This window comes from Columba livia, chromosome 7, assembly GCF_036013475.1.
Source record: "Columba livia isolate bColLiv1 breed racing homer chromosome 7, bColLiv1.pat.W.v2, whole genome shotgun sequence".
Lineage (NCBI taxonomy): Eukaryota > Metazoa > Chordata > Aves > Columbiformes > Columbidae > Columba > Columba livia.
The window spans coordinates 38,104,086-38,130,523 of NC_088608.1; the positions used below are offsets into that span (position 1 = coordinate 38,104,086).

A 26,438-nucleotide genomic window follows, 5' to 3' on the forward strand; every position below is an offset into this window, starting at 1 on the left:
TGTCTCACCTCCTCACTTGTCCCAGCTTTGACACTTATTAGAACTTACTACTGTTATTCTGAGGCTCATTCTGTGTTATTTGGGTGAATTGCATAAGCTCAGAGTGATCTGATGTGTGCTGATGTACAGCAGGAGGATTGTAGCCAAGAACTGGAGGCTGGAAGGAAGAACAGGAATACACCCGTTGGTGGTAATGGATTATTTAAATCTTTTTGCCTGAGCAATTGGACAGGCACCTCAGTGTCATTTTCTTTCTAGCAGGCTGTGCTGTAGTAATTTCCTGGGGTTGAAGATACATCATTATCATGACAGATGATAACTCTTGGTGGTCCTGTTGGCTGGGGCCATCCTTGTTCTCATTCTGAATATGTCTCTATGCCACTTTCAGGAGAGTTGACTGAAATTCCCTGGGTTGTCTAAAATCATATTTTTACTAGTTGTCGTCACAAATTGTATAATTTTCTCCCTTTCATAACAATTCTTTACACTTTCCCTTTGGATACTGTGAACAGTAATGTCTTCAAAGATTGTTGCTTTGTAGTCTCACGGTCTTGTCTTGGTGGTACTAAGTGTTGTCCTTATGTTCTTGTCTTCACTGTCCTCTAAGCATTTCTGAATAACAGAATTTTTTACCCCCCCTGTAATGTTTGCTAAATTGAAATTTGTCTTTCACAAAATTACTTCCCCAGTCCTTGCTTAACAAATATTCTTCCTTAAATTGATAGGTTACTTTTTGTCTTCTGTGCTTTTAATTGTGTAATGAGCGACATACACTTAAAATCATAGTTTCTGCTTGTGGGATACTTTGCTTGGATGCAGACTGATGTAATAGCATGAGTAAAGGTAGGACAAGCGATGACTATGGCTAACTTGTCCCTTCTACCCACCCATATTACCTTTCTCCTTCTTCCTTTGGTCCCTCCGCCACTGAGAAATCGTCTGTATTTTCAGTGGGCTTTGCTAGAGCAACAGAAGTAGTAGGGAGAGAACAGAGAACTGTGTTGATGATGCTCATGTCTGACTGGTGAAAGGGTCCATTCATGCCCAGTCATTGTTGCTGTCCTGCATCTACTCAGTGGAGAGGATGCAGATAAGTTTGAAGGCTGCCCTCTGGTCTGGCACAGTACAGCATCACCCCCTGCAGCACCATGGCGTTCTTTATGTCTGTAACCCTGTTTGCACAGCTGAGACATTCTGACTTACATATGATAATGCATAATTTATCAGTCAGTAACTCTACATGATTATTTTTTTTGCTTTTACTTCATTGTATTTTTAGACTTAATTTGTAAGAGGTGAAAATCCTGACAGGGAATTACCAGTGCGGTAAAACTACCAGTTCTTTGATTCACTTGGCAGAGAGGGTGGCAGTATGGAGTAAATGTGACCATTTCTTTTGGGAAAAGCAAGGGAGCGTTAGGGGCATGACAGTTAGTGATGGTTGTGACGTGAGCTCAGCACTCATAGAAACATCTGTATTGGCTCATAACTCCTGTGGGATAAAGTGAAAAGGCAAAGTTCGTGTTCTGTAGCAATTTTTCCTTGGTTCGTGTATGGACTTTTTGTCACTAAGATAATACTTGCTACATAGTAGCATAACACAGAAGCTTTTCTACCTGTTAAAGATTATTGTAGGTCATGTTTTATGTGTGATTACTAAATGTTATATTGTATGACAATGCAGTTAACTGTTTCTGTATGGAGGGAGATCAACCCATAATATTAATGGTTTTGGTAGGCAACAGTATCTTAAAATAAAGTTGCATTGCTGAACTTCACATACTGTTTGTAGATGATTTAAAGAACAGTTGTGGTCTATTTTAGCTTTTGGAGGAATAGAGCATTATTGGCTCTTATATTTGGGGAGCTTGAGGTTTGAGTAGTTTTCCTTATGTTCCATGTTTTTCATGGTTAGCAGCTGCTAAGGATGTTAGTCTTCGATTAGTAAGAGTAGTCACAGATACGCAACAAACAAGGCATGACAGATGTTTTTGTGTTTCTTCTAAAGATTTTTTTAAAAAATTAAATTATTTTCATTTTCTGCCAGCTCTGTTATGTCTTTAGTTTTGTAAACCAAGTGTATTCTGGAGTGTTTCCAGTTACCCTTTTCCTAAGCTGAAAAAAGTCAGTGGAAAGACTTAATATGAAACACAATTAGACCATCTCTTCCTCTTTCTTTTTTTCAATTATTAGTCACAAATTATTTTTAATAAGTCAACGGTGAAGGAAAACAGTACATATCTATCATCTTGAAGCATTACTTTGGCTTCCAATGTTGTTAGCATAAGAAGTGTGAGCCGTCCAGTTCCCAAAATGTTGTTGAAATACATGCAAAATGACTCTTCGCTTGCCAGATTTTTGGAGTCTTTCAAAACATCTCCAGAGATAAACATATCAGTTTATGAAATATAAACAATACTTATGTATTTTGGTAATCAAATGTACTTGGCTATTCATCATGAAGTTTATGCTTGACAGATAAACCATTTTTGTCATACGATGCACTAAAACCCAAAGATTACAAATATACTCTTCCCAATGCCTGCAAAACTAGCACACATTTTCCCTCCACTTTATACTTATGGGATCTGCAAAACAAATGATGGGCAGGGATTTTTTTTTGTTTGTTCGGGTTTTTTTAGTAAGAAAAGGGAGACGTTCTAAAGGGTTAAATTACTGCAAATGCATGGAATGGTAGGTTTTAAAAATTGGGTTATTAAGATTGAAAATAAGCAAAAGGGAAATGAGAACCTAAACATTTTCCTTGTATTTATAAATTGTGCTTCTCTGGTCAGCGTATCTGATTTATTTCATAGACATGAATTTAAAATTTACCATGTATTATGTTGGTACAAAAGAATTGTGGTTTTTGCATTGTTGAAATTTGCATTTAGATATTGAAATACGTTCTTAAATGCGGTTATTTTATACCTTATTTTAATGCACTTCTCTCACTTTGTTTTTTTGCTACTGGCTTATTACTTGCTGGTTTATGTTTAGTTTAGACTATGGAAATTACGTTAGCCAGAAAGCAAATTCAAATGATTTTCTTATTCAAGTTCAAAAGGGGTTGTAAAGTAGTGGAGACGACTCGCAATATCAACAGCACGTTTGGCCCAGGAACTGCTAATGAATGTACAGCGCAGCAGTGGTTCAGGAAGGTTGGCAAAGAAGATGAGAGCCTTGGAGATGAGGAGTGTAGTTGACAGTGACCAATTGAGAACAGCATCAAAGCTGATCCTCTTACTACGTGTGAAGCTGCTGAAGAACACAATGTTGACCATTCTATGGTCATTTGGCATTTGAAGCAAATTGGAAAGGTGAAAAAGCTGGGTAAGTGGATGCCTCATGAGCTGACCAAAAAATCAAAAATTATTCTGCATAACAACAATGAATCATTTCCTGATCAGATTGTGATGTGCAATGAAAAGTGTATATGACAGCTGGCAACAACCAGCTCAGTGGTTGGACCAAGAAAAACCTCCAAAGCACTTCCCAAAGCCAAACTTGCACCAAAAAAAAGGTCACTGTTTGGTGGTCTGGTGCTGGTCTGATCTGCTACAACTTTCTGAACCCCAGAAAACCTTTCTGTCTGAGAAGTCTGCTCAGCAAATCAATGAGGTGCACTGAAAACTGCAACGTCTGCAGCTAGCATCGGTCAACAGAAAGGGCCTGATTCTTCTGCACAACACCACCCAACCTCGTGTTGCACAACCAACTCTTCAAAAGTTGAATGAATTGGGCTACCATATTCACCTGTACTCTTTCCAACCGACTACCACTTTTTCAAGCACCTCGACAACTTTTTGCAGGAAGAATGTTTCCACAACCAGCAGGACGCAGAAGATGCTTTCCAAGAGTTTGTCAAATCCTCAAGCACAGAATTTTATGCTACAGGAATAAACAAACTTACTTCTCATTGGCAAAATTGTGTTGACTGTAATGGTTCCTATTTTGATTAATAAAGATGTTTGAGCCTAGTTATAATGATTTAAAATTTACAGTACAAAACCGCAGTTACTTTTGCAGCAACCTAATAACTTTGTTTCACATAGGTCACTAATTAAAGTCTAGCATGAACCATAAAACATGTACAAATGTATTTATCTCTGGGTTTGTCTGTCAGCATTGTCTCACACTGATGAGTAAGCTTAAGTTTCCTCCCTGGAAGGAACAGGAAAATGGGCAGTGTGATGCATGACTGTCTCCAACAAAGTTGTACTGTATCACTTAGAATTTTCCTGCAGTGTACTTGTGCTTTTTTTTCCCATCGTGTTCTTCTGGAGATACCAAACACTTGATTGTTTCTGTTGTCCAGCGGTTGTGACTTTTTAAGATGTAGGCACACAGTTCAAGGTTCATCAGCCTTCACTTTCCAGTTGCAGTAGACTCTTGGTTGTTGTGAGAACAGAATATGAGCTGGTGGCAGTCAGATGAGCTGGTATCCTCTGAAAATGGTTAGTCTGCTGTGTGTGCATGTACATGTGCTGTATAATTAGTAATGCTAACAGTAGAACAGCTGCTGGTGCTGATGGAAGCTCTCTGAAGTCCAGTGACCTTTTAAATCCTTTTAGCTTCCCCTCCTGCCTCTTTACATGTGTTGATTAGAGAAGTCAGTATCACAGATTTCATCAGTTGGAGAAGCCAGTTTGAATTGGATGCTGTCTAAATAACCACATGTAAAGATAAATCTCACTGTTTCATGATGGTTCCACAGCACTTTAGAAAAATACTTGTGTTTATGATAGATTTACTGAGAAAAAATTATATCATTAAAACAGGCAAGCTATGAAAAAGGTTGCTCAAAAGTTGGAACTCTTACTAGAATCATCTACAAGGGGAAAAATACCATAGATCAATGACCAAGTAAATCTAGGCAACATAGCTCTCGGAAGAATCAATCTTGGACCAAGCCACTAGAACTGAGTTGAGAAATGAGAGTTCTTGCCTTATGATGATACCGAATTTTGTCAGAAGCACTGCAGGGAGTTGCATGTTTTGGTTGCAGTTTCCAGTGAAGATATCATTCTACACATTGTGATTAATGGAGCTTTTAAAACAGGCAAATTTTTTGTAGATACACCAGTCCACTTAAAAAGTAAAGGAATTTCTCTTGGTTTTCTGCAACATCTAATTAGATTAGGGAAGAGAAATACTACATCTGTAGGAAATTAGCAACAGATTACTTGTTTGTCCTTCAGGTTGCCAAAAATTCAATTTGGAACAGATGACAAAAATTAAGAACACAGCAGCTGATTGTGGAACATTAAACTCTTGAAATGAGAAAAGAACTTATGCAGTTTTCTTCAGTTATGTATACTTCCAACCTATAGGATGAAAACTGGTTTGTGAGGTTTGTAGAGGAGTCTGAACCCCAAAAATAGGACTTAATGTTCTGAAGAAACAACTGAGAACTGGCCTTGTAACAGTGTCAGTGTTGTGCATGCCAGTTAGTGTTTAGGTTGTTATTGTAAAATAAATGTTGTCTGCAAATGCAGAGAAAATTCTTCATTTTTATTTAACCAAATTTACAGCCTTGGTTACAGTTTCCTGTGTTGGACATTTACTAGTATCTTGTTTGTAAAAGTTATTCAAGATTTTAGACCAGCCACATCAGTGGTTTGCTTTATGAATGCAGGTTTAATTTTTTTCATATGGCTTATCTGCTTTTAACCAATAGTGTAGATTCGTGACTTTTAGCTCCCCAGCTGTGTATACTCATTCTCTTGTAGTGATTGATCTTTGGATAATGTGATGTCTACAATCATTTTTTTAGCACTGATTCAGAGTTCAACAGACATATAAGCAGCAGATTCAAACAAAACCAGTTAAAGCTACATGCGCTTTTATTCTTTGAGGCATCAAAGCAGCTAAGATACCTATTTTCTGTGCTACAGGTAAAGCCCTTCACAGGATGAAGTATCTGATATTCCAACTAATGCAATTATGCATGAATTAGTCTTAATAAAGTGTGGGTGGTTTTTTCTGTCTTTTTTTTAGTCTTCCACTTAATGCCTCTGGTTTTGGACAGATCAGATGTGATCTGATTTTCTGTGAAATTAACTCTATCTTATTTACTTTTTCCTGTTATGTGTTGTTTTTCTTTTGGGAAAATGCCACTGCTTGATTACCTCCTCCCTGCAGACAAACTTTGTTTGGTTTATGCTAATTTAGGTCCATGCTACTGCTGAATTGGGCAGTCTGGCACCATCTTGTGCTGGCACTAGTGTTTGTGCAGCTGCCCAGTGATTTGGATCAGCTGGTGGTCTCCGTGAAAAGTAATCCTTCTGAATTAGTTGATCATTGATCCACTGGACCACATGGTCAAAATCACTGCTGTCCACACAAAAGTGATGTGAGAGCCCATGGTTGGGGGGAGGTGAGGACTGCCTCTTTTTTGTGGCTCTTTAGTCTTACCTTTCTTAAAACCAGTAGTGAAACTTAGCTTGAACTGAAGTGTTTGCTGGCTTTTGCAATCCTTTCTGTCCTGCTGTGTCCCAAGGAACTCATGTTCGACATCATAGACTGACCTGGGAGGTGCATGGACTGGCAAATAGTGCAGAAGTTTCTTACCTTGAAATGTCCACAGTTGTTTTTCTTAAATTGCAACTCCAGTAGGTTTTGACTAACTGCCAGAACTGGCGTGAAGTTATAAGGACCCCCTTGTAGTTAAGAAATACTTGCTGTAAATTTATATATATACAAGTCCTCATTATTTTACTGTTTGTTTGCTTAAAAAAAAAGAGAGAGATGCAAAGTTGAACACTTAAAGTTAGGGAATTCCAGTTGTCTGCAGTGAAATGGAGCTGCACGAGTTCCAGGAGGAGGGTTTGCCGCTTGGGAGCACAGGCAAATAGCTCCAGGTCCTCACTTCCTGTGTTGGGCTCCAGTGTGTTCTGCAGCAGCCAAGTGTTGCAATTTCAAGAAGGCTGTTACACTGCTTCACCATGGACCCAACCATTCTCAAACTTGGCCCATCTTTTCTTCAGAGTTAGTCGTGTAGAGTCCAGTTGAAGGTGTGGGCATTGCTCTGTGAGAGGATGTATCCTTGAGGTATTTTTAATTGTGGTGCTTCAGACTTCACTGAGACTTCATGGACTGCAATTTTAATTCTGAAGGCTTATGCGTAGATGAATTTGGGTAACTTCCCATGGGAAAGCACAAAGCCAGTCTTCGAGGATGCCCCTGACAATAATCAGTTTCATGGTCAGATGTACAGAGATCTTTAAAAAAGTGTATTTCAAATGAAATGCACCTCCCTTTCCTCCCCAGGAAATACTTTGTCTAATGCAAATGACTAGTAATCATCCTATAACAGTTGCCCATCATGGAAAATTCCTGTCTTAGTGGTTAGAGCTTGGAAAAATTTTTTATAAGCAATTGAAACCACATCTTGTATGCTGAAGTATCAGGCAGCTCTGTTATCTAATACTGCTGCTTCAGTTTCTAAGTGTCTATTTTCCTGAGGTTTTGAATAAACTGTAAGATCTTTTACATCTGTCAAACCTTAACTGTGTAACCCCCTTATCAAAATTAACATGCCTGAAACAAATAATTCTGTACCTTTGACAGAAGAGAAGCAGGTATTGGATGACGCACTGGAAATCTTAGGGCCTCTACTTTTTAGTAGCGTAATATTCTGTTTTTGATCTCTTAACAGCTTCACACTAATAAGTTTGTCACTCCCATGAATGCTGTGTTCTGAGACACAACTTTGGTGTTTTACGTTTGTTGTTGTTGGTTTTGTTCTGGTTTTTTCCTTCCCTTACTGAAGATTATGGAAATACAGAAGTACTTCCTCTTCACTTATTTTGAAATGAATTACAGTATAAGGATACTCAGAGATTTAAAATAATATGACCAACTGGAAATAAGATAAATCTCTACTAAATGGACATTCTTCTTATACGTACTTAGTAATTGTGACCAGAGCACTTTATGTTATTTACTGGTATGGAGGAATTTACATGGGAAGCATATAAGCTTGTATAAAATTACCATGTTTTTTTTTTTGTTTGTAGTGTTTAGAGAATTTAAGTCTCAGTTGTTGGCTTAGTGAATAAGTGGGTGTGCAAATAGGATGTTACCTGTGTTTATGTTCTGATTTGTTTCAACAAAGGTAGAAAACATGTATTGTGTGTGCTTGCAGATGCTTCACTGAAGTGCTTTAATCTGACATTGACTCTTTCTCCTCTCTCTGTGGTTTAAAAGATACTTGTATCCTATTTCCTCCTCCCTTACCATAGGAGAGAGCCTGAATCTCCTTTTGTCTTCAAATAATTGATCATTTTGTCCATAAGAAATTTGAATGAGGGACATTGCAGCTTCTTAATCTATTTTTATTTCCTTTGCTTAAGTCACTTGTCATCACTGCTTCTTTCTTTCCTCTTTTGAGTGATAATGAAACCTTTCTTTTTTCCCCTCTCTTCCCCTCTTCCCCTTTTGCGTCCTTCCCCTCCCCATTTTCCTATGTTTTTTACTGTTTCTGTGGGACATGCCATCAATCAGTCCAAGCATCCCTTTAACTTTCCAGAAGAAGCAGCTGAATTGGCTCCTGTAAGTTATTATTACATGTTTATATGGCTTCATTTTTTGTCAATAGATGTGTCAGTTTGCGTGCAACAGAAAAATCACATTAGTGACTTGAGTTTAACTCTTTAGTATCCCAACAGTGCAGTAAAGTAACTGCGTATATCCTTACAGTCAAGCTTTATAGTTTTCTTGAAGTTGATCATTGCCTATTTTCTAGTTATTAATTGGGCAAGACTAATTAAGATACACTTTTTTTTCTGAAGCACAATTGCTCTCAGCAGTCATAGTCATAGAATAGTATCATAGAATCACTTTGTTGGAAAAGACTTTTAAGATCATCAAGTCCAACCATAAACCTAACACTGCTAAGTCTACCACTAGACCATGTCCCTAAGCACCACATGTCTTTTAAATACCACTCCTCTAGGCACCTGTTCCAGTGCTTGATGAAGAAATTTTTCTTCAAGCACCTGTTTTTCACCAAGCATCTGTTCCGGTGCTTGGTGAAGAATTTTTTCCTGATATCCAATCTAAACCTCTCCTGGTACATCTTGAGGCCATTTCCTCTTGTCCTATCATTTGTGCCTTGAGAGAAGAGACCAACGCTCACCTTGCTACAACCTCTTTTCAGGTAGTGGTAGAGAGTGATAAGGTCTCCCCTCAGCCTCCTTTTCTCCAGACTGAACAACCCCCATGGCAAAGGAAAGCAAAAAATGTTTTTTTTATTAAGGTGTTCAGCATTTTATATTATGTGCTCTTATACATGAACACATAATCTTAGAGAGATTGTGTCCTGGTGTTGTTAAAAACAAGATCGGTTCTTTTTTAGTGATTTTTCTTTCAGCTCGGTTCTTTTAGGTGGCTGTACTTTTCTGAGTTTTAGCCTGCATATTTTTCCTAGGATGCTGTACTCGGTGCTGATAAGAGACCAACGGAACGCTGAAGAAGCTCGTGTTTACGTTTATTACTATGGTAGCCAAGAAAGACTGATAAGTTTTCCCACGTTCCGTTGTGAGAGGGGTGTGTTTGAGAAGGGGTGGATACAACAGGTGACTAGAACTGACCAACGGAAGTATTCCATCCCATAATCGTCATACGCCCTATATAAGAGGGTGATCACGAGGGTCAAGCTCTCTTTGACCATGGCCGGCATCTGGAGAGAACCCTGTCTGTCTGTCTGTGATCCCCAGGCCTCAGGCCCTGCATCCTGCAGCCAGGTTCTGGTTTGCTGTGCAGTCCCTCCCATGACTTCGGGGGCCTGAGCTGCAGCTGCTGGAGCCGCCAGCTCCGCACACCCAGCGCTGCTGCGCAGTGACGCCGACTCCGCATCCAGCACTTGAGACTGGTTTTGTATATTTTGTATATATATTCTCTATTTACTAGTAGCATTAGTAAAACCCCTTTAAAACTCTCCAACTTGAAGTCTCTCTTCCTTTCCCCTTATCTTTCCTATCATCTTTCCGACCTAAAGGAAAGGGGTGGTGGGAAGTGAGGGGATAACAGGGAGTGTCTGCCACAGCTTATTGCTGCCTTGCCTAAAACCTTGACAGACCGCAAAGTGAAATTTCAGTTCTTATTTCCCATCTTTGTTCCCATTTGGGACAAAATTATAAAAATTAGGCTTACACTACTTTAAATTCTTGAGTTCTCTTTCGAATATAGTGGATTCTAGTTCTTTAACCTGGAGTCTAAAGAATTCAATGTACTGATGTAGTTGAAATGCAAGCTATAGTAGTTCTGTTTTCAACAAAGTTCTGTAAGCACGTAGCTCTCTATTGGATAGCGCTTACTCAGTTTTCTTCATTTCAGTGTGTTTCATAAGGGACAGAAGGAGTCTTTAAACAAAAAAATTGTCATGTTTCTCAGCTGTTGTATTAAATCTAAAACAGTGGCACAAGAGTGCCACCAGCTGGTTTAATTAGATGTGTGTATTAATGATAAATTTTTAGAGTTTTGCAAGAAATGTGGCAAGATATTTATGTACACAAGTCCTCAGTATCTTGTAATTCTTTTTAATGTACTGAGGTAAGTTATTCTGTTGTACATGCCTTGAGTGAAGGATGGCTTTGAACCTAAATGCAATATTTAACCAAAAAGAAGTTTTTCTATTTAACATATTTAACATTAAAACAATAAAAATACCTTAGAAGATTGCCAGGTCATCATCATCTTACTTGTCCCACCCAGGTTTTGTTCATTATGTGTAAATTGACAGTGCAGAGAACATATTTGTCACTTTTCTTACTGTATTGTGCTGTTTTTAAGCCCTGCATATATCCATTCCGAGCCATTACCTTACAATTCCAGGAATTAGATACAATGCTGTTTCATTGCAATGACATGGAATCTTTCTAAATTTGTCTCACTTCGGTACCAAGCAATAATCAGGTGTGTAACAAGAAGATGGATCAGTGTTCGTTATTAACATGATTGTCAAGGTTTTGCAAAAATGTGCAAGTAGAATTGAAGAAATGAGGCAATATGTATATTGATAGCATTTACCTGTGAACTGATGGCCTGCTGCAGTTGCTTCCTTCAGAACCTAAAATCCATCCATCAGTTACTGTCTGCAAAAAATCATTCTGCTCAGTAATTCGGTGTTAGAAATAATCTTGGTGGTGGTTTTGTTTGGTTGTGGGTTTTTTTGTGGTGTTGGTTTTGGTTTATTTTCCTTTTTTTGGGGGTCGGGGGGTGTGCTTGTTTTTTTCCACTTTTGAAATTGGCTTTCATCCCAAGACCTCAGAACCTCAAGAATTAAGTCACAGAATCACAGAATGTTAGGGATTGGAAGGGACCTCAGAAGATCATCTGGTCCAATCCCCCTGCCGGAGCAGAACACTTAGATGAGTCAACCCACTGAACTTTTCATAAACGAACTGACAAGGATAATAGGAGAGAAAATCTTGAGGTTTTGGCCATGTAGAGGATTACTTGTCATTCAGTACAGTGCAACCAATTATATTCTCAAAATCTCAAAGGTATTTTCTTTTTCCTTGTAGTCCTTCTGTTCTATCATGTTCAGCAAACATGTTTTGTAGATGTAGGTTGGTGATGGGTATGACAATGTTTCAGCATTTAAAAAGCTTTCTGGCATAAGCAGCTACTTTGTATTTAAGAGGAGTAATGCGTTGAGTTCTCTGAAGACACTGAAATGCAATATTCAACAGCTGCTCCATGAACTTCTGCTATTTAGGCCTGAAGATAACGGATGTTACATTCCTGTCTTCAAAGAAAGGATATAGGCAACCTTTGAAGTCCAAAATGTAATTTGGAAGCCTATATTCTATGTTTTTATAAACGTCAAAGCTAGCTGTGTTTGCTGAATGACACAAGAAAATTAGTTAATTTTTTTTGTCCTAACAGCACCTCGGACTTTTAAACGTTAATGTTAATTTTGCTCAAATGTAGTTTTGTATGTTGTGATTATCCATATCAGCCTAAAGTTCATTATGGAGACGTTAGTAGGCTTATTTTTTTGGTTTTTGTTAGTTCTGATACTTTGATCATCATGCCCATTTTTTAGTGTAAGAATGTTTCTGTACTTTATTCTGTGCACAGCTAGCTGGTTTGTCATCCCTTGAAGAAGGTATACATTTTACATTATAGAACATTAATGCTTTGATCAGCATATCTTTTATATAATTTTTTGAGGATTATTTATTATTCTTAGTGTCCATAGTTACAGCATGACTTGGAATAACTGCCACTGGGACTTACAGTAGAAAACAGTCCCAAACCACCATCATTGCAATATCATCTTGTACTTCACGCATAAAATGAGTTAAAAACATAGTTTTCCTATTTTTTTATAGTTTTCTTTTGGCTATTTTTTTCCCTCTATGCAGGTCTTTTGAAGTAAATTGAGTTTCTGAAACTTGGTTCAAAGTCCGTTCCATATTATGAGGGAGCGCTAAACCATAATCCAATAGCTTTTGTGTATTATGTAACAATTTTCCCCAAAAGAAGCAATTTTGGCATGAAAAGAAGTTGCAAGCATATTCAATACTTCATGGTAGGCTTCTTACTTGCTTTTTTTAGGGAAGGAAGAGTGTCTTCTGGAGATCATAGAGAAACAAACTTAGTGAAGTCCAGTCTCCAGCACAGCCAGTGCTCCAGCCTGTCCCTTGTTACTGTTGTGAAGTCTGGTAGCACAGTGTATGTGTTTATATCGGCAGATTCTTCCCTTAAACAGTTTCTGTCCAAGTACAAATTACATGATTTGATGATGTGACAAGGAGAAAAATTTCTTATTGCCTCTTAAGAATCCTGCTCACCAGGCTATGGTATTTTGACTTCTGCCTGAGCACTGGTGGTGTTAGATTAACTGGGAATCTGAAGTGGAGTCTGCCTCTGTGTTCATCATTTAAAATATCGAAGTATAAGTGTTTGTTCTAAAATTCTTTTACTGATGGAGTGGTTTTATAGATCCCCTTGTAGTAGAAAATCTTAATATCTTCTAATGCCTATTGCTTTTTCTGCTCATTCTAACTCTTGGACCTCTCCAGAACTGCAGAATGTGTTATGTTGTGGGAAGGAGCTGTGCACAAAAGGTGTCTGACAATAAGTGGTGCCTTCCTGTTTCTAGGTGTCTGTCCATCTCAAAGTCACAGAGGTAGTTGTCATCACACTGTTATTTCACACTTTACTGGCCAACACCTGTTCCCATGAAATACCATCATTCTTGATTTCCGGAATAACTGTCCTGTGGTCATCTGTTTTTATATTTTGCTGCAGGCTTGCAAAGCAGTATTAGCGAAGTCCCTGGTACTTATTATTTTGTAGGAAATATATGGCAATTCCCACTTCTGGATAGAATAAAAGCTCCTTAGAGGAGAAAAGATCCACTGTACTTAAGTGCAAGATGGCAACAGCCAAAATGGTAGGAATAAGGTTAAACAATCTGCCTTGAGCTTCTCTGTAGGAGAAATAGTCTCCAACAAATAGTATTTCCTTTAAGAAGAGATTCACTATCCTCTCTTTATCCTGACACTGCTTTGGATTGAACCAACCATATTATTCCAGAAGTTCTGTAGTAATATGTTGTAATGAGACCATTCTAAACTGACTTCGCATGAAGTTAGAGCAACTGTGTAGGAAAGGATGCAATTCAGAGTGAAAATTCACCTAGCAGGAATCATAAAAAGAGGATGTCTGCCTTCAGGTTAAGCAAAGCTGGATCATTAACCAGCAATGTTCACATTGCCTCAGGTTTGCTTGGGCTGGATGAATGAACTGTTCTTTAAATAACAACCTTTCTTAAGTATCTTTGAAGTTGCTGGAAATGCTCTGTGTGTAGAAAAAGCAGAATGTATTGGTTCATCAGTCCCCTAATGTGATTATGTATGTCAGAACGTCTCATCTGAGAATTCTCTATGATCATAAACAGTGCACAAGACCTTCTAATTATACGTGGTCCTGCATCACAAAGCTCATCGGTGTGTACTTAAGGCATGAAAAATTTGTCACTAGGCAGCACTGGTGTGCTGCTAAAACATATGATGTAGACATAGACTGTAATTAATCTGCAGGCCAAAACCCCTTCATTCAGTCGATAGCACAACCTGTGTCTGTATTAGTGGCTAAGCACCAGGTGGAGCTTGGGCTGGAGCCTAAGTTTGAATTCTGATGCTGTGTCAAGTCTTTTCTGACCAGTAACTTTTAAAGCCCGCAAGAGATCCTTAGTTACTCATCCCAGCATAAGAGACAGGGGTTCTGTTAATTCTGCTAATTATTAAACAAGAGTCTAGTCGGCTGCTCGGGTGTCGTGCCTTGTTCTATATAGCATTGGACCAACGGACACAAATAAGGCTGAGACAGACACAGCCACATGAAACAAAATTTGCAGTACAGTGGTGGTACACAGGAGATATATTAATACTTACTGTTCTTGTTAATTGTCACAGTGTTAACCTAATTTCCTCAGCAGACTTGTGACTGTGTTACTATGTTGTTCTGTAAATTCCTGCGGGCTCATGGTTTTATTGTTCCTCTATAGCAGATGCTATAATGGCCCTGTTAACTGTCCTTAACTGATTTTTGCCTTTTGACAAGTCTTTCTCTACTGGTTGCTAACTGATTTTGCTTCATCTGTTTAAACAGATTAAAATGCACTTTCTGCTAATTTCTCTTCCAAGAGAAATCACATAATTTCCAAGAGAAATTGATTATTTCTAACTTCTTGGATGATATAATTTGGACTGTACAAGAGAAGAGAAACTTAAGTACTTTTTTAATAATAATAACAACAACAACAGCAATAATGATAATAAGTAGTAGTCAGGTTTGGATTATGGTAGTGTTTTTTTTCTTTAACTGTGGGGAAGCAGCGGCCAGTGTAGAAAGCATGAAACCAGTTCCTTGTCTCCAGGATGACCAGTTTTTAGTGGCTTATATTTGTGTAACAGAAGTAGCATGTTCAGTTTTAGAAAACTGGACAGGATTTTGAAAAGCATTTCAAGTGCATGTTTTATAGTTCTAAATGTCTTTTAAAATAAGTTCTCTTGCAGAAAAGAAACGACTAGCAGGTAAGCAAACTTCTTAATTCTATTGTGTGACGTTTTTTACAGGAGAAGCTTAAAATTGTGTCCTCTATTTGCACAACTTCTTTTGTGTTAGTGTGTTAGGCTCTTAGTATTTGGGAATGTTCACATTTTTATGGGGGGGGGGGGGGGGGGGGGGGGGCGGGAATAAAGTGATGGCGTAGGGGTTTTTTTCCTTAAACTCAACTCCATCTTCTGTAATCAAGACACTATAAAATTACTATGCTGACTTCTCTTGACTTTTGTTCTTTCTCTCTCTTTCTGCACAAGCACTCCTATTTGGACAGGGAAACCTCCCTCCTTCTGAGAAACATTGCAGGAAAGCCTTCTCATTTGCTGACCAAGGTGATGCTTCTTCTTTCCACCTGTATGTGACTATTTCTATGTAGAAAGAATGCTTTTGGTGTGTGCTGTGCTCCTCCCCTCCCACCCCTGCCCTTTCCAGGAACTTGTGCATGTATTTACATGATTTACCTGATTATCCAAGGTGCTTTTAAAGGCTGAATTTTATTGTTTGTTTCTGCAGATTTATCAAAGTGTTTGAGTTCTTGGCAAATACTTAATAGCCATGTCAGCAAGCAAAATGACTTAGCTGAAAAGGAAACGCACTGAGCTAGTTCTCTTGGAAGTTCTTTTGTTTCTGTTCCCATTCACTAGTTTAAAAAAAAAAAAAACCAAACAGATGTGGATTATGTGTGGGAGTATTCAGTACTGTTAAAAGGCAGTAGTATCCTTAAAATAAGTTCACTTGCTGTATTGGAGATAAACTATAGTAAATAATGAGAACTTTTTTAACATTTTGAATGCTGTCTTGATATAATGTGGGGAGAATACCCTAGTAAGACAGCGGTATAATCGGTATGTACAAATCCTGATTATAAATTCATTCTCTTCACCGGGAAGAGGTCAGTAATGTACTAAGTACACAAGTTGCCGTTCAGTTTAAGAGTTACATTTTCTATACGTATTTCCTTTTGAAGCTAGAGTAGGAAGGATGGAGCAATCTATAAACCTCTGATGGAAAAAAAACAAGCTGGGATGAAGAACACAGAGCTTCATGTTGTTGAGAAAACTTTGAATGTTCAGTAGCTGAGGTGTCAGATATATCTGCTGCTGCTACCTCCTGCAAACCACTCCTTGGATTATTTTTCTCTAGAGGAGAAACCTCAGGCAAGCCTGAAGTGACAAAATGTACCTTGGCAACTGCAAAACAATAAGGATAATGTTTGCCCAGCATAAGTGGTCTGAAGTAGTCTGTATTTTCCAATAGATGTTTAGAACTAGTTTACTGCTTTTTCTTAAATGCATTAACATGTTTCTCAAAATGCTCAGCATGCATCTTGACAACAGATTTTCAGGCTGTCTTCTAGAGGAGTGTAAACAGCCAAAACTAAGTAATTTTCTGCTCTTGTGATTCTTTTGCTTAAAATTAAAGTCCATACCTCTTTTCCGTCCGGCAGCTTCTGGCCCCCACATCCCCAACAAAGCTAACAGTCACCAAACCACTACAGCTTGCTTGATCACAAATAGATTAACAACGGCTGTGGCACAACAGAAACTATAATTTTCTCTCTTTCATCTCCATGTGTTTTCATATCCTCCCTTCTGGTCATTTTTATACAGGATGAGTGTTCGTTCGCATATGGAACTTAAAACAATGCACAAAATATTGTCTGTGCCACGTGACCATGAGCTACCTCATATTAGTGATTCTAATAGACTCCTGAACTTGAATGTTTGGATTTATAAATCTTTTTCTCAGCTTATTAGACTTTGTAGCCCTTTGAGTCAGGTGCTCATGGTGCGCTTGCTGGTGTTCCCTATGATTTTTCTGAGCTCAGGTCAGGACTGTCAGTAGAGCTGAGCCTTCTGCTTACTGAGCACACAGTCCTGCTGTGGATACTTAGTGGTTCTTTTCTGACCTCCTGCAGAGAGAAATATCTTTACTAAATGATGAAACAAAAGCCCACTTTGCTAAGATCTCTTCAGCTTGCTGTAACATTAGATAAGCCCCAGTGTGAGAGAAGCAGTCCCAAGAAATGGGGCTTTTCATTGCAATTGTCACAAGGTGTTAGATCATTCAACTGTATGGTCATGTTGCAGTTCTATGCTGGTGTCTCTGGTGTGTCAACTGTTTCTTATTGTCTTATTGTTTCTTGTGTTCTTCCCCTTCTTTGATCTGTTTACCTCTTATACTGAGACTAGAGACGCTTTGGGGGAATGATAATACCACTTTTGTCCTCTGGTATTATAGCTAATTGTAAAAATTCTAGTCATGGACTAGATTCCTTTTGCGTTAAAGCCATGCACACAGTTCCTGTTGCAGTATAGGGCAGATCTCAGCACAGAAAATGGTCTGTTCATTGTGATTTTCTCTTTTTTAAAATGTAATTTTTAAATGTAATTCCTTGTATTATTGTTCACACACATTGAAACCCTTTTTCTTTGAAAGCAGAAGTGAAAGTATTATCAGTGAAGTAAGTTATTGAATGTTGATAATAAAGCAGTGTATCTTTATTGTCAAATCTGCAAGCTTGTTTTCCTGTAGGGCTGGAATTAAGCCATCAAATGAATAACAAAAACTAAGAAACTAAGCTTATGACTGTAAAATATAAAGCACATGCAAATAATTTTGCGAGAGTATTCAGGGCTCAAAAATATCCCAGCTTAGGACGTGAAAATAGAATTGTAACTTTTTCGATTTTGAAAGTACCATTTCTTCTACTATTCTGATGCATGTGAAGCTGAATCTACATTCAGGAAGCCAGATCATGGTGATTTAATGATGTAATGCTTCAGATATGTATGTCAGCATCTGGAGAAAAGGAGTCATGACTTCTCTTCCCAAATATCTAGTACTTCATTCTTCTTTTCTTGTTGACCTGAAAAGCAAATGTAGGAAACAATTATTTTGCAAATATAATAGGTCCAGGCAGGATCTCTCGGCAAAGCATATTTTAATAACGATTTTGCAAGACCGGGTGTTCTACCTAAATGTAGGCATGCCTAATAGGGCAAAAAGCCCCTGCTTATATCTCCCCAAAGTCCCAGCCGCAGTTTCCCTCCCCTGTTCCCCATTGGTTGGTACTTCAGGGTTTACAGACTATCCCAGTACACACAATACCCTTCCCCTTATCGATCTATTTAAGGTATGGATTCCTGGTACTTTGGCTACACTTCCCCCTAAATTAACTTATCAATACAGGTATCGGTATGTATACAGGTGTCAGTACATATTCCGGGAAGAGGCTGTGTATTACATTAAGAATTCTTAGTCCGATGTCTCTCAGTCCTTCTCCCCTGCTGGGGTTAGGCACCAGGTCCTCAGTTATGTAAAAACAGCAGTTTGTTCAATGTTCCTTACAGCAAATATTCTTCTTATGAATGTTGATTCCTCTGGTTTGTAGATTTTGGTTACTATACACTGTAATCTCTTCAGACCTTTGAATGAATCAGTTGTAAAGTTGGCTTTGTGCATCTTAGGTCAATCTGATTCAGATGTGCTCATTCTTGAATGAAGCATCTGTTTGAGACTTCTTTTAAAATGCAATTTAAAAATACAGCAACCTCTTACAGCCAGTTTGAGGAAATTGTGATGGTCACCTCTGGAAACCACAAAAAGGATGTAGGTGGTTAGTAGCAGGGTTTTGTGCAACACTGAAAATGATGATAATAGAACTTCTATTCAACAAGCTGCTTTGCACTAATCCGCAGTGATTATTATGTTGTTCCTGTGTAGTTTATTGTATTAAAATGAATTATAATAAGCTATTGTTAATACACTGATAGACAAACAGCCTATACTCTCAAATCTATGTTTCTGCCCGATTCTGCATATCAGTTGAGCTTTTTGTCCAGATAAAACTCCTTACCAGTCAGTCCCAGTGTAACATTATGTTGTAGTCTTCTCTCAGACTTCCTTACTGTGGTTTCTAAGGCGTGTTCTCCCTTTTGGATTGTGGGGCATTTTTTTGTCATGTTTTATTTTGGTTTGGTTGTGTGGTGTGTTGTGGTTTTTGTTTATATGTGGTTTTGTTTTTTCCTTCCATTCTCTCCCCTTTCTTGCTTTTTTTGTGGTCTCAGACCTAGTACCTTTTCTCCTGTAACTATTTGCCTTAGGTAGCTGCAGCGAGAAGCCTGGCCTGTTATAAGACAGGTTCTATTCATAGGCAAGCAGGAAGGTAATCTGGTGCACATGGATGCCCTAAGGGATCAAGAGCCAGTGAAATTCCTTGGAAATGTGGTTCATTTTGTTTTTTTGGGGGGGGAGGGGGAAAGTTTTTTGTTTTGTTTTCATGTTGGGGGTTTTTGGTTTGGTTTTGGTTTGTTTGTTTGTTTTCTTCATTGCCACTAGCTTTGTCAAATCTAGTTTGACTGTTCTTTCGGGGAGACAGCGGAATGTATGTCCCTGCTGAGTAGGATGCTGTTCTACCATACCTTCAAAATGGCACAAAGTCTGGTTGGAGACCAGTGTTGCACCCCAGAGGTCAATACGGGGTCCAGTACTTTTCAACATCAACATTCATTAATGATCTGGACGGTGGTGCAAAAGCTAACCCTAGTTTCTCGCTCAGGCTTGGCCTGAGTCCCCCACCTTTGGCCCACACCTCAACACTGATCTCTTGGTTCCAGCTTGCCTTTGGCTGTCCAATTCCAGCACCACTGCAGTGGCCTCTCTAGGTGTTTTTCACTCAGTCTTAACTCTGTAGACAAACCAGCTCTCTTAGAGAAGCTGTTAGTGTATGGGATGAATAAGCGAACAGTGAGGTGGACTGAAAACCAGCTGAATGGCTGAGCCCAGAGGCTGGTGATCGATAGCACCAAATCTAGTTGGAGGGCAGTGACTAATGGTGTATCCCAGGGGCCAGTACTGGGTCAGGGCCTCTTTAACATCTCAATTACTGATCTGGCTGTTGAGGCAGAGTGTGCCTTCAGCAAGTGTGTTGACAACACCAGATGGGGAGGAGTGGCTGCCATCCAGAGAGACCTCAACAGGCTGGAGAAATGGGCTGAAGTTCAACAGAGGGAAGTGTGAAGTTCTGTGCCTGGGGAGGAGCAACCTTGTGCACAAGTCCATGCTGGGGACCACCCGGCTGGAAAGCTGCTCAGTAGAAAAGGACCTGGGGTCCTGGTGAACACAAAGTTGACCATGAGCCAGCACTGTGCACTTGTGGCAAAGAAGGCAAATGCTATCTTGTGCTGAACTGGGAGGAGTGTTGCCAGCAGGTGAGTGGAGGTGATCTGTTCCCTCTACTCAGCACTGGTGAGGCCACACCTGGGGTAGTGTGTCCAGTTCTGGGCTCCCCAGTACGAGAGGGAAATAGAGTTTCTGAAAAGAGTCCAGCAAAGGGCCACGAAGATGATGAAGGGACTGGAGCATCTCTACTGAGAGACCTGGGACTGTTCAGTCTGGCAAACAGAAGGCTTGGGGCATCTTATCAGCATGCTCATATATGTAGGGGGAGGGTGTAAAGAGGACGGGATGTATCCAGGCTCGTTTCAGTAGTGCCCAGTGACAGGACCGGGGGTGATGGACACAAATGGAAACACAGCAGGCTCTGTCTGGACATTAGGAAATATTTTTTTTTACAATGAGGGTGACTGAGCACTGCCACAAGGTTGTCCATGGAGATTGTAGAGTCTCCATCCTTGGGCATACTCTGGAGCCATCTGGACACAGTCTGGGACACCTGACTCTAGGTGGCTCTGCTTGAGCAGGGGAATTGGACAAGATGACCTCAGCCATTCTGAGAAAATTGGGAAAAACAGGTTTCTCAGAGACTGGGACATCCACGTTTTTTTTTATATGGACAAACTTAACGTTTTTGTGGCCTTCGAGCTAGCTGAGGTACTGGTTTTGCATCCTCTCTTCCTCAACTTCAGCATTGCAGTTTTCTTCCCAACCAGTTGGTTTAATGGTATTATAAGCAAATAAAATGCTGATCTTGTTAAAGTTGTGCAGTGGTTTGTTTTAATAAGAAGTGGCACTGCCAGGGTTGTGTGTGAAAATTTCTTTGCATCACACTTCTAGCATGAACACTTCAACAAATAGCATATGTTGTTGTAGTACGGCCCAAAATCATTGGGGAGAGTGTGAAAAGCTTAAATACTGGGTAATTTTGGTCAAGCACAAGTGAGGTTCTGGAGAGATTCATAGATGCCATTATGCATTGAAGTTCATAAGCAACTGTCATCTGTCTCTTGGCCTTTATTCTTTGGCCCTGATTTAGAGTGTGGGGGGGAAAAGATCCCTTCTGTAGGAACTTGTGACAAGGGCCAGTGTGACTTCAAGATGCATTTAAAATGTAACTGCTGCTTACAGCTTCCATTCAGAAGCCACCTTCTGTGTTGCAGTTAAGCTTCTAATAGCAAAAAGTAGAACAAAAGAAAAACATGGCACTACCATAGTGTAGTGTCATCGTAATGTTTAAAGACTTTTCAGTTTAATAATTTTCGTACACAACCCCCAGAACTATACTACTGCTTTACACGCATTTCCATATTTATTAACATAATGCAATATGGTAACAATAAGTCAGGAATGTGCCAATGGTATAGAAAACTCTACATTAAGTTTGAAAAGAAGAAAGGAAATGTAGGATGAGTCTAGGGAGGATGGACCCCTCACCAGGAACATGGCTAGTGTACGCTCGTATATAGTGTGCTTTGAAAGAGAGTCAGGTTTGTTTCCCTTTCTCCTTTACTCAGATATAGGTCATTCTGGGTTATTTTGAGAAGAAATGCAATAAAACATGTTTTGAGAATGATCACTGCCTACTACTGTAAACACAAGTTCACTGTTTATAAACAGCCTGTGCCACTATTGCCACATTGTTTTTTTAGGGCAGAGCTCTTCTGCCTGTCCTGATGAGCTTATCAAGAAATACAGAAGAACTGCTGTTAATATTCACTTGTTTGGCTTTCCTGTTCCAGTGCTGATGACATACACATTTGCTTTAGTATTCCTTTTAAAAAATAAAAAATAAAACAACCAGTAGAAAGCACTGCATTAATGTGATACACATTGAACATGGGGCTAATAAAGAGGTCTTGAAGTTTGGGGGAATTACATACAAATCGAGATGATGATAATGTGATGTTCTCAGGCAACTGGAGCCTCTGTTTCAATCAAAGCTCTTCAGGAAGGAGAGTCCTTGCAAAATAAACAGTGGAAACCTGCTTCTAGTCCTTCAGAAGGCAATACTACTCTACAATAAAACAAAAAATAACCCCCCAACCTAGAAATGTGAAGCATAAAGTCATTTGAGCAAGGTTGGCTCTGTCATAGCACACGTCTTGCATATTTAATATTAAAACACTGTTGGCGTATCTTTAACTGCACATTTAACTGGAAACTGGGACAGGAGACTGATTGTCATTGTGTTAAGGAAATATGAACTTTAAATTTTAGGGGGTTATTTGTGTCAATATTCCAGTATAGGCTAAAATTATTGAAAACTGACTTCTGGTATAAAAATGTAGTCATTCATTTAAAGTCATTGCACTCCAGAGCTGTACTCTTTCAATTTTAGTTCACAATGTGTTAACATATTTTGGATGAACAACTTCTTAACATAAGTATGTTGCCGAGCATTCTTTAGATCAGGTGTGGTGTTTTCTATAATCAGAAGCAATGTCGGCTGACAACTTTAAAATGCCAGTATAAGGATACTCTCAAAGGCATTCCATTAAAGTGAGGAGTTTATGTTGCAGTTTGACAATGATGTGTACAGCTACTGAAAGGAAACAGCCTTTTCCTGTCAGAGGTGGAAATGATGCTCCTTTATGTTTTGTGTTTTTACACAGCAGGTATATGTATTTATCTCCTTCATGCTTTTCCGTAGCATGCATGGGACTATAGAGGCAGTGTTAGCAAGGAGTGGATTCTGCTGGATCTTTCCACTGTGTTCATTTTCAGCTAGATCAGCTCCCTGAGTTGTGTGTGGCCATAGCAGCACTGTGACTGGAGCTGAACAGTAAACCTGTGCAAGGGAGGCAGGCATATCAACCATACCAGGGATTTACACTGGTGTGTGTCACTTGTGAAACCACGACCTGGGCAGCAGTCCTGCTATTTGTGTGCATGTTTATGACCCTTTGCCAACCTAACTCACATCACTATTACTAGAAGGATTCACTAGCAAAGGGGAAATAAATACCTAAGTTGAATGTGATTGGACTGTGAGTCCTGGCCTTGTTACTTGGTGGTGTTGGAATAGTTTACAGTCGCGTATTTTTGCCAGCTGTCACCTCTGTCTGTGTGCAATGCAAAACGTTAGCTTAGTACAAGCTGATGGACTGCACATGCTTCCTCCCATTGAGGAGAGTGCAGGTTTGGGGTGGCTTTGGTGGGGTGTCTGTTTGCTTTGGCCATTAGGAGAGAAACAGAATAACTTGTTGTGAGTTTCTAAGAATTCAGTTGTTATTAACTTGTTTCTGTAATCAAAATAGTGCTCCTGCTGGGGTTTGCTAGAGGTAGTTGCATTGCACAGGTGTACAGTGAAATGGGTTGGAAAATTGTGCTGCTTGACTTTAGTGAAGAGCAAAACTGAATGTGCTGTCAACCTTTGTACAGCAATAAATGTTTATAGTTGGGTTAATGAGCAGCTTTTTAAAACTGTAAATTACAGTTTCTCCAAATGCATGCTAAAATTAAAAAAGCATTTTGCTGATTTCATAATGCACCCGTGCCCAGCATCACTTTTAGAACCTTGCAACTATCTAAAGCCTTGGGTTTTGGTAGTAATTTACTTCTACAGATGCAAATAGTTAAGGAAGAATATTTTAGGATTCTTGGTGTGTTTTATATTTAAAGTATTCTAGGTATCATGGTACTGTTTGTTTGTTTTTAGTAGAATGCTAATCTGATTTAGCCTTTCAAAGCTATATGACACCGTTGTTACGGTGAATAAAAATCCGTAGTTCCTTGTAGACTAATAAAAACCCAGGTAATTGAGTTCCCAGATAATGTTTCAAGCTCACATTATTTCTGCTTGTCTCAACTTACTGGTTCATTTTATTGAACAGAATTCTGTTTCTCACAAGGCAGCCCGGTGTCCTGACTGAGTTGTTGCGGTGCATAGTGTGGTCACAGGTGGGAGGGAGCAAGAGCTGCTGGGTGCAATAAGTAGCGCAGGGAATACCCTTTAGCAGTGGATAGGAGTGTCAGTAATGTACTGAGAAGTGGAGAACTTCAACTTTTTGGATTTCAGGATAGGTGAACCTTGACTTTTACGAGAAAAGCAGACATCTAAACACATGGTAAAGAAACCATGAGTTACATTCATACAAGAAACCAGTGCAGAATGGCATGTTAAGCGTAGTGAAGGGCTGTGCTACTTTTGATCTGAAGAAAATCGTATGTTTTCTCTTCTAGGGGAGACTGAATATTTTGGAGGGCATTTTTTGTGTCAATTTATTGTTCTAGAGATTTTTAAATTTTGAGGCTTTCAGATATTTTGAGGCTTTCAGATATTAACCAGCACGAACACCCACAATTTAAGATTTCTAAAATCTGAAACCTGCATATGGTATCTTATAAAGAGTGCTTGCTTGTTTAGCTGTGCATTTCAAATCTGCTTTCAACAGGAGTATCAATAATCTCCCAAAATTAAAAAAACAGTATTGCTAGTCTTACAATGTACAAATTTCTTTAGCATTGGCCGATAGAATTATCTGAATTTTTAAATGCATTTCCAGTATAACAGAAATAGATTACTTAGAAGAGCATCAAAGAAAAGAATGCTCATTTGCTTTACATGTCTTAAAATATTTAAAGCAAGGCAAAATACAGCCTGGATTTAATAAAGATAAAGGGAGTCTTCAAGCTATTTACTTATTGCAAGCTGGTTTAATAGTTCAAAATGTTCTAAACCATGGAATCCTATTTATAGGATTTGTTTTTCCTACTTTCTGCGCGCTGATATTTCTTAGTGTGCTGTTCATGTTTTGTGTTGATCAACCAAATATCTATTGGCTGTGCTGTATTCTACATTCTTGTTAAATATTTATTGTCCAAATCTGTGACACTAGATATGTTATATGCTAAAAAATAATTGGTAGTAATGCACAAGGCTACTTACAATATGGAAGAACAGAGAAATGCCAAATGTGTCTGTACAAAGTATATATCTCCAGTATGTTCTTTTGGATATACTGGTGGTTGTATTTCTAAATGTCAGATGTATATAGTAGCTCTTTTTGTCTTAAAAAACAATAGTCTTTATCATCACTAAGAAAGAGCTGAGGATATATAGATGGGTAAATCAGTATTTCAGTTCATGTTTTAAAGCGTGGTAGCCTGAAAATTAAGTCCACTAAAACTAGACTGAAGTTTGTGTTAATTGGAAATTCTGTTTTGTGTCCCCTCCAGGAGGAACAGGCTGCTAAACTCAAAGCAGAGAAGATTAGGGTTGCGTTAGAGAAGATTAAAGAGGCACAAGTGAAAAAGGTAAATTATTTATACTGGTTTATAAGGGTCTTTATTTTATACTTATTTTCCTGGAAAATGCAGGGAAAATTCTTCTCATTTGTGTCTATTACCTTTAAGTTGCCCTAAGTAAAACAGGAACACTGTAGTGTTCTGATCTTGAGTGATACTGTATTCTCTCATCTAGACTGGACCAAATCAAGAAAATTCTAGCATATGGAATAAATGTGTTTTTCTTAAGAAACAGCTTATTTTGCAGCTGGTGCACACTGAGAAGACTTTGCTGACCTCCACCCAGAGCTGAAATGAAAGTCTAGCCTCCTGAGGCTTTTTATATTAAGCAGTCACAAATTTTAAATTTGGGTCTCTTTTCTTTAGAGACACCTTCCCATTACACATAGGAGGACGTTCCAGTGATAAATGGAATATGAACATTTCAGACTACAGACAGGGTTTGCCAAGTGGAGAAAGTCTAGAAACGTGACTTAAGTTTCTGTTTGGTTTAAGAAATGGCTGCATTTTCTTTCTGGACAATGACCTATTTAAAGGGCATATGAAAAGCCATTAAGTTTTAAAAGCAGATTTCTTTCACACTAATGCTTCATACTCCCCAGAAAAATAAAACTTAGTATAGATATATTGTTCACATAATCAACATTCTTAGAGAGAAAGTGGCCAGAAAGCTTGAATTGCAAATCTGAAAAATTCTGATTGTATATAAGGTTATGTAGAACTCTGTATCTATGTTTGTCCCACCTAGATATGTGAGAAAAATTGACACAAAACCACTTTATTAATCAGGACAGGACACTTTGGCAGAAGCACTTTTTCATCCCTAACACAGAGCTAAAATATGTTGTCATTGTACTGGGAATACCTTTTATATTTACTCTTTTATACTGAAGGAAAACAGTATTTTCTTAAAGTGTCTGTGATAC

At 38.8% G+C, this 26,438-nt stretch overlaps 1 protein-coding gene across 10 annotated transcripts in view; it reads left to right on the forward strand.

Annotated features, from left to right (window-relative positions):
• Window positions 1–26,438, forward strand: part of RAPH1 (Ras association (RalGDS/AF-6) and pleckstrin homology domains 1) — a 230,140-nt gene that overhangs the window by 186,008 nt on the left and 17,694 nt on the right. For 6 of the 10 annotated variants that reach the window (XM_065069912.1, XM_065069914.1, XM_065069916.1 and 3 more), the window contains 3 exons: window positions 8,509–8,556; window positions 15,342–15,416; window positions 25,444–25,521. In XM_065069912.1, the coding sequence (XP_064925984.1) occupies window positions 8,509–8,556; window positions 15,342–15,416; window positions 25,444–25,521 (201 nt within the window). The remainder of the gene's footprint in view (window positions 1–8,508; window positions 8,557–15,341; window positions 15,417–25,443; window positions 25,522–26,438) is intronic. The other 4 variants (XM_021289780.2, XM_065069918.1, XM_065069911.1 and 1 more) reach the window with 2 other exon arrangements.